The sequence below is a fragment of the Leucopleurus acutus genome, assembly GCF_964270905.1.
Source record: "Leucopleurus acutus genome assembly, chromosome: 8".
In the NCBI taxonomy this organism is placed as follows: Eukaryota; Metazoa; Chordata; class Mammalia; order Artiodactyla; family Delphinidae; genus Leucopleurus; species Leucopleurus acutus.
Window position 1 is genome coordinate 99,977,969 of NC_139151.1, and position 15,010 is coordinate 99,992,978.

Below are 15,010 nucleotides of genomic sequence, written 5' to 3' on the forward strand. Positions count from 1 at the left end.
CACGGGTTCGATCCCTAGTCAGGGAAATAAGATCCTGCATGCTGTGTGGACAAAAAAAAAAAAAAAAAATCAAGGCCCCGCAGCAGGTGTGGGTCTGGCACATGTGAGTGATGGCAAGGAGGCCTTTTGGTGGCTGTGACTTAGTGAGCAATGGAGAGAAAACTAGGAGCTGAGGTCAGCGGTCCAGGCAGGGGCAGGTCATACAAGGCCTTGGAAACCAGGGCGGGAGCTTAGATATTGGTTTTTAAATGTTTATTGAAGTATAGTTGGTTTACAATGTTGTGTTAGTTTCTGCTGTACAGCAAAGTGAATCAGTTATACATATATAATGCCATTTGCAGCAACATGGATGGACCTAGATATTGTTTTGAGTGCAAAGGGAAACCACAGGTTTTGGCAAAGAAGTGAAATGATCTGATTTACATTTTAAAGAGAGTAATTTGGGAGGATGATAGAGGAGATTGGGTGGGGAGAGAGGCTGTGCAGTTGGGCAGAAGAGAGATGAGGGGGCACTCACAGGGGTGGAGTGGAGGCAGAGGGACAAGGCTGGTGGATTCACTCAGGACCCTCTTGGATGATTGAGGGGGGAGTTTCCCAAGTCAGCCAGGATCTGGCACTGATGCTGCCTTTGATGCTAATTACTTGGAAACCCTTCGACCTGCACTGTTCAATACCGCAGCCACACATAGCTATTTAAATTTGAACTAATTAAAATTAACTAAAATTGGGAAGTCAGTTTCTCAGTCTCAGCAGCCACATTTCAAGTACTCAGTAGCCACATGTGGCCGGCGGCGACCATGCTGGACAACGCAGAGAGCATTTCCATCGTCACGGAAGGTTACCCAGGACAGACTTCCTCAGACGGTACTGAACTTCACTGAGCCTCAGTTTCCTCATCTGTAAAATGCACATAATAGTTTCTCCTTTGTAGGGTACCTGAGAGGACAACGTGAGATAACCCCTGTAGAGCAGCTCACTGTGGGCCTGGCACATAACAAATATTCGAGAAATGCAGGTTATTATTATTATTGCTGAGAGGGGGGTGGATAAAGGAGAGGAAACGGGGGATGCCTCTGAGGTTTGGTTCTGAAAATCTAAGATTCAGTAGTCCTCTATCTTCCCCTGCCCAAGGGGCTGCCGAGGACTGCGGGGGCCCTGCCCTCCCGGCATAGAGGCTGGGCCGCCCCTCGACCCCCAAGCTGGTTAGGACCCCGCGCCGAGCGCCCCCTGCAGGAGCCCCGCGCGCCCTGCCAGCCGTGGGGCTGCGGCGCAGGAATGGGGCGGGCCGGCAGGGGACGCTGTGCGCGGTGGGCGGGCGGGGCGCGTGGGGCGGGCAGGGGCCGGGCCAGTGCCGCGCGGGGGGCGAGCGCTGCGGCGGTCCGGGCGGGACCGCAGCCGGAGCCGAGCCGGGACTGTCGCGCGGGCCGCGCCGGCGATGCCGCGCCCCCGGGCCGGGCTGTAGCGGGGCCGGGGTGGAGTGTACGCGGGGCAGGCCGGACATGGAGGTGGTGGACGAGACGGAGGCGCTGCAGCGCTTCTTCGAAGGTGAGGGACCGCGGGCCGGCGGGGGCGGCGACCCTCTCGCGCTGGGAACCCGCAGCCGATCTCCCTGGGGACTGGGACCCCCGACTGTGCTTTCATCAAGCTGGGACCCCCCCCCACCCCCCGCCCAGAACACCTCCTCTGGGCTGGGGCCCTCCTCTGTCTCCTGGAGGTTACTACCCACCTCCGCTGAAGTTGGGCTCCCCACTCCCCGTCCCCCAACACACAACTTCCTTGGAGCTGTATCCCCTTCCCTGCTCGGTCCTCCTTCATGCCTTCCAGGACCTGCAGTCCCCACTAAATTCTGACACCTCCCACCCCCAGCGCACTTCCCGACGCCGGGACCCTCTACTGTGCTTCCCTGGGACCCCATCCAGGCTGGGGCCCCCAGCATGCCTCCCAGAGACTGGGACCCCCGCCTAGAGACTCAGGCACCCTATGTGCCTTTCAGGTTGGCACCCTACTCCCAGCCTGACTCCTGCCCCCAGCGCCTCCCCACCAGTGCTTCCCTGAGACAGGGACCCCCTTCAAGACTGTCACCCACCTTCCACAAGGCTGCTCCCCCCCCCACGGCTGAACTTCCCCTTGAAGCGGCTATCTCTCCCCTACTTAGGGCTGGGAACCCCTCCCCAGCATTCCTCTTGGGCTGGATTTCCCCACCTCCCCCCCTGGAATACTCTCGTTGGTTCTGGAACCTTCTTGAAGTTGGCATCCCCCCCGTTAGCCACCTCCGCACTCCGAGACCCTCCCAAAGCTGTGAACTGCATCCTGCCAGCTCTGTGTGGCTCCTCGGGGCTGTTTCGCTCACACCTGGCCCTGGAGCTATGCCTCCTCTGGCTGTGCCCCCGTCCCAGGAGTGACCTCATCCCCTCACCTTGACCCTGATAGGACCCTCCCCAGGGCTGGGATCTACACACACCCTACAAGATTTTCTTCTACCCTCTCCCCTCTCCTGGCCAGTGGTTTTGGGGGTCTGCTCCTACATCTCACCCACTCCCCTTTCCTGAGTAATCTCTGCCCCTTGAGGCTGTCCCCCTCTTGGGTTCTGGGTTCAGGAGGGATGAGACAGAGTGTGGGAGGGGGTGCAGAGGTGCAGGCTGACATCTCCCAGCTTCTCAGACCCTCACTGGAACATCCAGCCAGACCAGGAATGAGACAGAGTGTGGGAGGGGGTGCAGAGGTGCAGGCTGACTCTCCCAGCTTCTCAGACCCTCTGGGTGCTCTTGTGTCCCTCTCCACCAACCTCGGGAGCCCAGCCTCTGCCCCCACCCTCCCCCTAGTCCCTAAGTCCATCTGCAGCACCTCAGTGCCTTCAGAACCCAAAACTCAATGATCCAGAACCTTCCATTAGTGTGAACCTGCCCATGGCGAGGCGCGGTGGCCCACGGGGCACACTGTGCTGCAGCTGTTGGGCCACAGGGCAGGGAATTAGGGTCCAAGTTTCAAGCCCAGCGCCCAGCGCCCAGAGCCCTTTGGAGTCCCATGAGGGAGCAAGGAAGGCCTTTCTTTGACTTAGTTTCTCCCTGTCTGTGACTGCAGGGGGTGTGTGTGTTGGGGGGGGGAGCCTTTGTGCACTCTGCTTGCCGAACAGCCCAGGTAAGGGCATCCCCAAGCCTCCGGCCTCCCCACTCCAGGATTCTGGACACCCCCAGAATCCAAGAAGTCAGGTTTGGACTAGATGAAGTGGTTGATCCTCAGGTAGTTGGGCCATTTGAGGGTCCTAGGCGTTTCCCCGTCAGTCCCAGGGGCTCTTGTTCTCCCCAGATCCTTTTCCTCCTTTAAGAGCCTTGAGGGGCCTTATGGGGGCTGGGGGCTCTGGGGAGGTAGGAAGGGGACACTAGTCCTTGCTTGGGGGCCACTATTTTGGGGGTGCCCGGAGCCCGCCGGACATCCCAGATGATCCCAGAAATCCCTGTGCCCCCTTCCCCCAGGACCCTGGGCCTGGGCAGAGGGGTGGGCCTGGCTGGCCCAGGCTCCCTGTCTCCTGAGCCAAACTTTCCCTCCTGGCCGTGGGCGGGGGTGGGGGGGGTGGGGGGGGGTGGGGGTGGGGGTGGGGCCTGACGCCACGGCTCAGCCATGCGGCCGGCCTGGCTGGCCTGGCGGGGAGGCTGCGCTGCTCCCTCCAGAGAGATAAGAGCAGACTCAAGAATGTCTGTGGAGGGAGCCAGGGGCTGGAGAAGTGCTCCCAGAGCCTGAGATGGGGGGAAGGTGGGGCGGGCGCTGAGGGCTGGGGTCTCCAGGGCCACTTGGTGGGGAAGGCCTGGCCAGGAATCCGGTGGGCAGCGGCATGTGGGGGACGTAGTGGGGTTGTTAGGGCGCCCCTGGTCGGGGGCGCTGCTGAGTGTGCTCACGAGTGGAAGTGTGGAAGTGCAGGGTGCTTTTGCGCACGTGGATGTATTTCCCAGGAGGAGGGTGCTTCGCACTTGGGGCTGGGGACACCTGAGCGCTCATCCTGGCTCCCGCTTGGCCTTGGTCGCTCCCCAGGACAGTGGGTATGGCGGGCAGGGTCTGTGCTTTCAGCTCTGGACCTGGAGGTGGGAAAGGGCTTGGCTGAAGGGGGCAGGGCGTGCCCAGGCCCCTCGTGTGACGTGGCCCACTCTCCAGGCACACCAAGCATATGCCCTGGGTCCTGCCTGGTCCTGTGCGGTGGGCCTGGCTGTACCCTGCCTCAGGCTGGTGGGCTGGAAGCTAAGGCGCTTTGGGCCTCAGGTGGGAGGCTGGGACAGGGCGGCCCCCTCGAGGCTGGTACAGCCGGGCCCCCGTGACTGCCCTGCTAATCCCCTAGAGGGAGGCTGCGGCCGCCCAGATCGGCGGGCACAGGGCCTGCAGAGAGGGGACCCTCCGGGCAGGATGCACTGGCTCCCAGCAGGTAACCGGGGCACAGTGGCAGGTGTTCCCCTCATCACCTTGACCGGCTGGGGCCTTGGACTCTCAGAGCCCGTCAGGGACAGGGCAAGGCAGCATCAGAGGATCTCTATAGGACTTGAGAGGTTCTGGTGCAGACTTGGCCCCTGAGAGCTGCATGACCCTGTGCAGAGCTCTTGCCCTCGCTGGGCCCCTTTTCCTCACCTGCAAGACAGGAGTGGGTGGCAGAGCAGGTCCTGATGATGCCCGCTGCTGAGCCTTGTCCTCCAGCCCTGGGGAAGAGGGACGTTTTAGAAGGGGGAGGGTGCTGGCCCCTGGCTCCGGGGGCACACGGGGCGCGAGTGAGCAGCGATCAGCACTCGGTAAGCCGGTGGATGTGGGGGAAGCCACTGAGGGGAGCTGGGCTGGAAGGGCCACCGAGAGGTTGGGGGACCTCCCTTGGCCTCTAGAGCCCCGCCAGGGCTGGAGGTGGGAGCCGGGTTTTCACTCCTTCCATACCTGATGGGTGCCTTGGCCTGGTGACTTTATTTCTCTGGCCTCATGTCCCCTCCTTGGGTAGGCAGGTGCGCTGGACCAGAGCAGGGACTTCCAGTGTGATTCTTTATGGCCACCAAGCAAAGACAAACTCCTGGCCTCCGAATAGGACATATACACTGGACACAGGGTGGGTGGGCTCCTCACAGACCCCAGACTCCAGATCCTGGTTTGAAAGCCACCCTTCCCCAGCTCTGGGATGTGGGAGGGGAGCGGTGGCGTTGGCCCCCTTTCCCAGGGCCTAAGACTGCGGCTCTGAGAGAAGGGAGTTAGCCAGCGTGAGCCAGGGCTGACACCCAGGCCTCAGAACACCCCTCTGCCTCCAGGGCTTTGGGGGAGGGAGGGTGGCCTTCTTATGGGGACCAGCATCTCTGCCTCCAGAGGGCAGGAGGAGGCCCCAGGAGACCACCTGACCGCTTGTGGGAGAGGACGCCCACCCTGGACAGGAATCTGGGGCTGAGGCGCGGTGTGTGATGGGATGGCACTGTGCCTTGTGTCCGCCTGTCTGTCTGCAGTGCGACCATGGAGTAGGTGGATGGGGGAGACCGCCAGACCCCTGACTCTCAAGGAGATGAGATGGAGTGCCTCTTGGGTCCACCCAGAGCCTCCCCAGAGGACTCCTGTCCCAGCCCCACCTCCCAAGGTCCTGACTCCAGCTGGAGGGGAAGTGGTAGCCAGGGGTCTGACTCATCGCCCTGTCCCCAACACACAGCACAGGGCCACACGGGGTGGGAGGGGGGCAGGAAATGTTCCCAAGGAATGGAAGCAACAATGACTGTGTGAACAGAGGCGGGGTGGGGGGCGCACCCCAGGAAGCTGACTCTCTGTGAGGGCCTGGCTCGGTACAGGGGAGCGGAGCCACCGGAGCCGGCCGCTTCCGACGTGCGGGCCTCAGGGCCTCTCCTGAGTCTGGGGGCCTGGGCAGAGTACCCCTGGGGGTCTTAGGCAGAGCCAAGCAGGGTGTCTGGGGGAAAGACAGGCTGCTCTGGGCAGAACGGCCTCCTCCTGGGGGCCTGGCCCCCGCTCCCTGACTCCCAAGGGCCTACAGGACTGGGGGGCCCTGGCAGCAGAGGCTGCTGGGTAACAGCCCGGCAGGGCTGCTGATTGGCTGCTGCCCTTGGACTTTGCCCACTCGATAAGGACGGGGAGAAGAAATCATTAACTAAATTATTAACCAGGGATGGCCCCGCCCCACCCAGGCTGCCTGCCCTTTTTTCCCACCTTCTTCCTCCTCACGGCCTCCTCCTCTGGGCCTCATTTTTCCTCACAGCCTGAGTGTGTGTATGGGGGGCCTCCCCTCTCACCTCCGTCTCCAGCCCCTGCTACCACCGTGTTGGGCAGCCCCTTGGGTCTGTGTTGGTCATGTGCACTCCCTGGGGTGGGCTGAAGGTCGGTCCCTAGCTCTGCCGCTTACCCACGGTCCTTCTCCTGGGCCTATCACTGCACCTCTTTGTGCCTCCATTTTCCCATCTGTAGAATGGGAATACAGTTGCAGTAGGAGTACCTGCCTCTCAGGGTTTCCATGGGGGTTAGGTAGAAGGGGCTTGAGCAGGGCCTCATGCAGTGCCTGGCACGGCTCCACTCCATGAATGTCAGCCTGGATTGTGATTATTCTCCCCTGGGAGGCTTACAACAGGTATTATGCTCCCCACTTGGAGGATTTATTGGTCCATGGGTAGGTCAGTGCCCCCAAGCTTGGGCTGGGGCCTGTGGCTGGCGCTGTGTGCCTTGGGAAAGCCCCTCACCCTCTCTGGGCTACTTATTCCAGGGATGAGCACACTCTGTACTCCGGAGCTCTGCTCCATGACAGGTCTGGCCCTGCCTGGTCCTGCTGCCTGCTCCAGCTGGGCCTGCCCCGCCCTCTACCCCAGAGATTCGGAACTCGGCCCTTGGGCAGGTGGCGGGGCGGGGTGGGGGGGGTGTAAGGGGGGTGGGGAAGGGTCTTGACTGTCCTTCGTCTTTGCCTGCCACACCCAGACCGGAGGTTTTCGCATGTGGTGTCTCCCGGGAGTCCTGGGCCTCTGTGGAAGTGTGGGTGGTGCCCCCTCACTTCCGAGAGGGGGCTGCTGAGGCAGGAGGGGAAGGCGATGGGTCAGGCTCACTCAGGGCGGCCACGGCAGAGCTGGGCTGGGATCCCGGGTCTCCTGACCCGTCACAGTTGGGTGCTAGCTTGGAGTGGGGCGGGAGGGAGCCTCTCCTCCTTGCGTGCTGAGGGTCCTGACCCACCAGTGATGGCTGTGCTGGGTGACTGCCGTCCAGCCCCTTGACCTCTCTGGGCCTCAGAGCCCTCACTCAGATGATCTAGGTTGTGTGACATAAGCAGTGAGACCCCCCCAGGGCCTGGAGTGGGAGGGAAGGAAGTTGGGTCCTGAGCCCCCACTGGCCTGGACTATGCACAGGGGGCTTCAGGGCTTCCTGGCCTCCCCCTGACTCCAGGCTGCATCAGTGCGAAAGTTTTCCCTCCATCTGACCTAGATCCCTCCAGCCCCGCAATGCACAACCGCAGCCTCTGTCTCTCTGAAGGGTTTGGGACCCGCCCTCACTCCCCTCTTCATCATCTCAGTCCCCTGTGCTGTCTTCTTCCCCCATGGTTCTCCCTCCTGGGGTCTGTGGCCTTGGCGGGGGCTGGGGGGTAGGGGCAGTCCCCATCCCCTGCTTTGCTAACTTGGAGGGGCTGCCTTTGCTGGTGGAGTTTGGGGTCCGTGACACCGGGTTCGCGCAGCTGGGCCGGCTCCACCTAGAGCTGATGGGGAGGTGGGTTGGCCTGGGCCTGCCATTGGGCCGCTGAGCGTTGGTGGGCACAGATGTGGAAGTCTGTGAGGCGTGCTGAGATGTGAACATGCCCCAGGGCCTCTGCAGCGCCTCCCCACTGCCTGCAGTGCGCTTCCCAGATGTCCATGTGGCTCACCTCCTTCGTATCTTTGCTCAGTAAAGCCCTCCCTGCTACCCTGTTTGGAATTGCAACTCTTCCCCACCCTCCTAGCACCCCAGCCCCTCTCCCTGCTTTATTGTCTCCGTAGCATTTGTCACCTTCTGAAATGCTGTGGATTTTGCCCACCTGGCTTGTCATCTGACTCTGCTCCCAGGATGTCAGCTCCATGGAGGGAGTAGGTTTTGTCTGTTTACTGCTTTATCTCCAGAGCCTAGAATTGTGCCTGATACACAGTAGATGCTCAGTAAATAATTGTGTGAATGAATGAATGAGCACACTTGGAGCATGCCGGTATGTGCACATGTGTGTGTCAGTGTGCGGGGGGTGTGCCTCTGTATACGTGTATGTTCGGATGTACACGATCATGTGTGTGCCAGTGGATACATGCCTGGGAGTGTGCCCTTGTGTGTGCACATGCCTGTGGGGCATGCTGGTGTATGAACACAGGTGGGCATGGGTAACCCTGGTAGAGACCTGCTCCCACCCCAAGCTGCAGGGTCTCTACTCTGCCTCTGTGGGGAGGGGCCTTCCCCAGCCTGCCTGGCCTAGTCCCTGTGGGAGAGGGCTGGGGGCCCCCAGAGCAAAGTGGAGATCCCTAGGGACCCATGTGGGTTCCCTAAGAAGAGGCCACAACTGCTGGGCCAGGTCTGTTGGACCTGTCTTTGGAGCATCTTCGGGCTGTGAGTTCAGCCTTGTGTGGACCTGAGGACAGGGTGGCAGCCGTGTGGGGACTAGGGGAGGACGTAGCTATAGCCCAGGGGTGGCTAAAGGTTTCAGGTCCCCTGGAGGGTCTGGGTCTCTGCAGGCAGGAGGCAGGGCTCTGCCGCGTTTTGGCAAGAAGTTGAGAGGGAACAAAGACAACTGTGGATCAGATTAAGGACCTGATGGCAATGACTCCAGAGCTACATCCTCGTCACTCAGCCCCAAGATGATTGGGGATTTGATGCAGAGATGCAAAGCGTAGCTTGCAGAATCAAGCATTTGGCCTGAAGGCATTTTGAGTGAGAAGGCTCTGGTCACAGTTTGAAGCCTGAGGTAGTTGTCATATTAATCAATTAATAAAGATAGAAAGTCCAAACCAAGGGAGGTGAGAGCCCTCTGTGCCCTGTCCCAGTGGGAACTAGTTTGGTACATGTTGATCAGCTCAGTCAATATGGGGAAATGAGCTGCAGCACTGGGGGCCCTCTGTGACTGGGGCGATCGAGGAGGGACTGCCAGGGTAGGCAGGCAGTCACAGAAGGCTTCCCCACTGGAGAGGGGATGGCTAGAGCCCAGTCCTGGAGGCTGGACTGTGCCATGCGTGTGCCAGAATACCATCATGGCACAGGTTGTGCTTGGGCAGGAGAGGAGATGGGAGCCCAGGAGGGATGGAAACGGAGCAAGGCGAGGAATGGCCTCCTAGAGGTGAGGAGCTTTCCCACCCTCTCACTGGAGACTCGCGCCCACCCTGTGATGCAGGGACCTCCTTCACTTGAGAGGCAAGGGAACTGAGGCACAGGGAGGTCAGGTCACTTGCCGAGGGTCACGCAGCAATGAAGGGGGACCCGCGTTAGCAACCAGGCCTCTTTGACCCCAGGGGTCCCTTAGGGCATTATGGGGATGCCAAGGTGGGCAATCCCCTGACCACTGCTACCCTGGCCCAGCCGTTGCCTGGAGGCAGGATGCCCCTCAGATTCAGATGCCTGGAGTGGACACTCAACAGCAGGGGGGCAGACCTGTGTCCTGTTAGCCCCAGGTTCAGATCAGCTAGGCCTGGCCGGCATCCTTAGGCCATGGCCTGCCCTGCCCACAGCCACGTGGCCAACGGGATTTCCGCCATGTTTGGGGCATGAATTGACAAGTGCCTCATTGACGGTTGAGGGGGAGGGTGTGGGCAGGGCACAAGCCTCCCACTGTGCCGGGTCCCCACCCTCCCCCGTTCCCCGGGACAATGGCCGAGACTCAGCCAGTGGCCACAGCTGGTGGGGGGGGGGGCGTGAGCACGAGGGGGCAGGAAGGGAAGGGTCCAGGGTGGAGGACCACCTGGGCCCCCATCCGCCCTCATCCCGCACCTGGCTTGTGTCGCCTGGGTTCCTCTTCTGCCTAGCTGGGTGGCCTTAAAGAGAGGAGGAGACAGGAGGGGAGGGGCTTCCTTCCCACAGCCCCGATCCCGCCTGCCTGGGAAGGAGCAGTGTCTGGCTCCCGTTAAAAGCAGGTAATAAAGGGCCTAATTAATGAGGAGCAGCTGGGGTGCACAGCTCCACAGGGCAGGGGCGGCGCCTGGAGGGGCCCTGTCTAGCCCTGAACTCTGACCACAGCATGGCCGGCCGGAGGTGCCCAGACTCGGGCAGGCCTGGTCCCAGTGCCCCGCTTGCCACTTTGCTCATTCATCCCATGAACATTCATCGTGTGCCTGCGGTATGCTTAGATGCTTACACCGCTGAGAGACAAAACGGGGCAGGACTCACGGCCCAGCTGCCACACCTCTAAGCTATGGGAAAGGCGTTTATCCTTTCTGAGCCGCAGCTTCCTCATCTGTGAAAGAGGGAACAAGAAAACCACCTACCCCGTAGGGTTGTTATGGGAATTAAATACGAGCCATGTAGAGTGTGTGTGGCGTGGCTGGGCAGAGTGACCGCTCGGTGAGTGTGTGCTACGGGCAGTGGGTGGGCAGAGGACTGATTCTTCCCCCGAGGTGTGTGCTGGGCAGGAGAGCAAAGAGCCTGATGAGAAAGGAGAAGGGAGGCCGCTCAGGAGAATGGGGGAGTCAGACATGGTCTCTCGGAGGAACTTACATTTAAGCCAAAGCCTATAGAGTCACGAGGAATGGGAACAGCATGAGGGAACAGCATGTGCAAAGGCCCTGATGTGCAAGGGGGTGTTTGTCCCAGGATGGAATGAGGCGGGGGCTGGACTGTGGAGAGTTGCAGGGAGGGGCACTGGGGCAGGAGCGGCCACGGGGGCCGGCAGGGGGTCGACCGGGCCAGGCCTTGGACGGACGAGGGTCCTGGTTATCCCGAGCATGGGAAGTTGAAGGGTCTGGGGAGAGGGAGGGCGGGGATGCTGGTTTGTGGCCTGGTGGTGCCGCCTTCAGGCTGTGGGACCTTGGCAGCCTCCCCAGCTCCCAGGGAGGTCTTGAGGATCAGCATGAGATTCTCAGCTTCCTTCCTGACTGTACCTGCCGCTCAGCGGTGTTCCAGGATGTTCCAGGGTTCTTGGGGGAGCAGTGGGGGAGGGGGCCATGCCTTTCTCCTGGGTTCCTGGAGGCTCTGCCCCAGCCTCAGGAGTCAAGGAGTCACTCCACCCTGTCCTGCTGGAACGTTGGGTTAGAGATCTCCAGTGTGGTTCATGGGATAGGCGGGGGGCATCTCCTGGGTGGCTGGACCCTTTGGGACAGGCGGCGAGGACTCCCAGAGAAAGAGGAGGTGTGGGGTCCGTGGTCCTCAGGAGGCCCACCAACCCCCCAAACCTCATACTTCTCTCCCACCCACTGGCCCACCCCCACCCTGCCCCAGTGGCTCCCCCCTCCCTCCTCCATCCTCCCGTCCGCCCGGCCCCTGGCACCGAGGGTCTCTCCTCCCCCCAACCACATCTGGTTCTCGTTAGGGTCTCCCAAGATGCCTCTGTCGGAGGCACCCCCCACCCCGGGGGAGGGGGGCAGGAGGATTAGGGGTGATTAGGAGTTGCTCCTGGCCGGGGGAGGGGGAGGAGGGGGCCTGGCCTGTTATAAATAGCAGCACCAGGACTCTGTCACCCCATCATTCACTGTGGATTCCAAGTTCAGTCTCAAAACCCTGCGGCTTCAGCAGCCAAGGTGGGAGTGACGCGCCAGTACCCCCTCCCTCCCCACCTCCTGTGCCCTCGGGACCACCCGCTCCCCGTCATCCAGTGGGGCAGCCCAGCATGGCTGGGAAGCCTCAGCGACCACCAACTACACTTTCCCTCTTGGAGTCGGGCCCCTGCACTTGAGTTTGGCTTCTCCTTGCTGGGTTGCCTTGGGCAAGAGGCTTGACTTCTCTGAACAAAGGGGATGATGCTAATAACAGACACCAAGTCTGCAGGGGCGATTGGGAGGTGAACCCGTAAAGCACTTAGGATGGTGCTGGGGCCTGGCAGGCACTCAGTCAGTGTGAGCCACTGTCATCGTCACCGTGATAGGTTGGGAGAATTATGTCCCAGTGCACAGGAAGAGCCTGCAGGATGCCTTACGTATAATAAACTCCTGTGATCATTAACGTACTTGGCTCGGAAAGTGTCTGGCACACAGCAGGCGCTCAGTAAATGGGAACTTTGGTTAACAGGGAAGGACGGGGTGGGGGTCCTGGAACCTCGGCATGCAGCCTGGTCATTCCCAGCTCGAGAAGCTTCCCTTGCCCTGGGCGGCCATTGGCGGTGCTTGGTGGGTGTCCCTTGTTCCTGGCTGGGTGAGTCCAGCGTGGGGGCCAGCAGGAGGGCCTGTCCCAGGCAGCGCGTGACTCCTAGGAGGGCTTAGCCACTCATTAATCACCTAAGCGGGGCTCAGCATTCTTGAAATGCCGGCCAGGGCCAGGGAGGGGCCTGGGCTGGGGGTTCCTGGGGACCCCAGGGCTCTGGGGAGTGGGGACCGCCACTGTTTGCTGAGCACCCACTGTGTTCCGGGCACTTCATATACCTTAACCTGTTTCATCCTCAGAAGAACGCTGTAAAGTGTTAGCTGTTCATGTCCCCATTTTACTGAGGCGACTGAGGCTCAGAGAGGGTATGTGACCTGCCCAAGGTCACACAGCAGGGAGTAGGTGAGCTAGGATTTACTACTGGACCTGAGCTCTGTTCCCAGGGTTCACCAGGGAAGGGGGCATGAGGCGCAGACCCCAGACTCAAGGCCTAGGGGCCTGTGGGAGGGGTGCCTCCTGCCTCAGTGGGGCCGGCCAGCCCAGGTCAGCAGTGTGGGTGGGGCCGTCCTCCATTATCAGAGTTGACGCATCTCCCACGTCAGCCCCCTTATCACCCAGCACTCCAGCTCCCCCTGCAAGGTGACCCCGGGAGGGGAAAGGCCAGCGCCTCCCCCTCTCCTTCACTGCTGATGCCCAAGAGCACTGGGCTGCCTTTTCTGTGAATCCCTCCCGTTGGTGGGGCTGGGGCTAGCGGGGAGGGCCCAGGAGAGGTCAGGCAGAGGAGCAGCGCTCAGGCCACCATCGTTCCCCACCGACCCTCTCTGGGGCTGTTTCCTCCTCTGGGCTCAGCCCTCGATGTGGGGGTGATGGGCACACGCAGTGAGGGTGGGCTGGGCACTCCTGACTCCGACCCCTGCTCCCTCGCCACCTGCAGCTGGGGCCCGGGGTTCAAGAGTCTCCCCCAGCCCCATGGGCCCCCCAGGATGTGTGGTCCAGCCCCGCCAGGCCTCCTGGTCCCGGCTGCCCGCAGCTGGGCCATCTGGAACCGCCTCCCGGAGGACAGGGCAGGACAGAGTCAGTGAGTCTGGTCTGAGTCAGTGAGGGGGCTGGTATCCGCTGGGCACCCGGCTAAATAAAGCGCCTCGTTTGCTCCTCACAGCACCCCGCAAGACGGGGACACGGTTACCCCATTTTGTAGAAAAGACGAAGGGACTTGCTCATGTCACGAAGCTGGAAAGGAGAATGGAGGGGCAGGAAGCGGCTGGTCTGTCCAGACCTGCACTCTGGGCCCCGCCCCTCCTTGCAGAGTCCAGCTGGCCTTGTGGACTGAGGGCAGCACCATCAATACCTCCTGGAGGGCTGGCAGGCGGCGGGTGATGAGGCACTCCCCCTCCACGTGGATGCACAGATGGGGAGGGCCCAGCCTGCGGAGAGTTGGCGGGCTGGGCCGATCTCTCAGGTCCACCCCTCCCCCACAGGCCACGACATCAACGGCGCCCTGGAGCCCTCCAACATAGACACCAGCATCCTGGAGGAGTACATCAGCAAGGAGGACGCCTCTGACCTGTGAGTGGCCCCCGCGGCACCCCAGCCCCTTTGGCCTCCACCTGGGAGGGGTGACGTGGCCCCGCCTCTGAGAGCTGCTCCTTTCCCAACCACTGAGCCCACTGCAGCGTCCAAGCCGCCCTGCAGGTGGGAGCCCCGGGAGGGGCGGGGGTGCCGGGCTGGCGCTGAGCTTCCACCCTTCTCCGCAGCTGCTTCCCTGACATCTCTGCTCCAGCCAGTGCGGCCTCCTACCCCCACGGGCAGCCAGCGATCCCCGGCTCCAGCGGGGTCCACCACCTGAGCCCCCCAGGGGGCGGACCCTCCCCGGGTCGCCATGGCCCCCTCCCACCCCCGAACTACAGCGCCCCGCTCAACTGCAACAACAACAACGGCATGGGTGCTGCTCCCAAGCCCTTCCTGGGGGGCTCTGGGCCCCCCATCAAGGCAGAGCCCAAGGCTCCCTATGCCCCTGGGTGAGTGAGGGCAGTGGGGGTGGGGTAAGATGCAGAGACCCAGGCCCAGGCGGCCCGTGGGACCAGTGACGGGGGGCCTGGGAGGTGCCGGCCAAGGCTGGGCAGTGGGCATCGGGCTGCCCTGTGGGTAGGTAAGGTGGCTGGGGGACCAGGGCCAGGCTGAGGAGGTGCTCACGGCTTTGTGCTGAGGCAGTGGACAGCCACGGAGGGTTCTGAGCAGGGGAGTGATGAGGGCTGACCTAAGTGCTAGGAAGATCTCCATCCCCCGAGAGCTGTGTGGAGAGTGGCGGGGAGGGAGTGGGACTGGAGGCAGGACTGTTTACGTTCAGGGGAGCATCTCTACACGCATGCAGGCACCCAGGGCACCCAAACCCCTCCCTGCACCAGGCCTACCCAGTCCCTCGTGCATTTATAGCTGCTGTTTCCCGCGGCCTCAGGGAGTTGGCCGATGGCGCAGGTGCGGGACCTGAAGTTGGTGCAGGTGTTGGGACCCTACCCAAACCGGCCCCCGACGTGCTCCCTGGCTCCTCTCCAAGGAGTCCACGTCAGCGCCTGACCCAAGGGCTCCGCCTGGGCCCGGCTGTGACCCAGGGTTCCAGGTGGCCACCAGCCCAGCCAGACTGCAGGGCAGTCCACAGGCACATGCTCGTGGGGAGAGGCGGGGAGCGTGGGTCTGCTCGGCTCTGCAGAGGGGCTCGGAGAAAGTTCTGGGTTCCCGGGCTCAGGCAGGGGGCAGGTGACCCCACCTCTGGGTGGAAGGATGACAG

At 62.0% G+C, this 15,010-nt stretch overlaps 1 protein-coding gene across 2 annotated transcripts in view; it reads left to right on the forward strand.

The window, feature by feature from the left end:
* Positions 1–1,423: 1,423 nt before the first annotated feature.
* MYRF (myelin regulatory factor) overlaps positions 1,424–15,010 on the forward strand; it is a 31,701-nt gene continuing 18,114 nt past the window's right edge. For both annotated transcript variants that reach the window (XM_082844764.1, XM_082844765.1), the window contains exons 1-3: positions 1,424–1,545; positions 13,704–13,791; positions 13,980–14,243. In XM_082844764.1, coding sequence (XP_082700890.1) covers positions 1,500–1,545; positions 13,704–13,791; positions 13,980–14,243 — 398 coding nt within the window. In that variant the 5' untranslated portion in view covers positions 1,424–1,499. The remainder of the gene's footprint in view (positions 1,546–13,703; positions 13,792–13,979; positions 14,244–15,010) is intronic.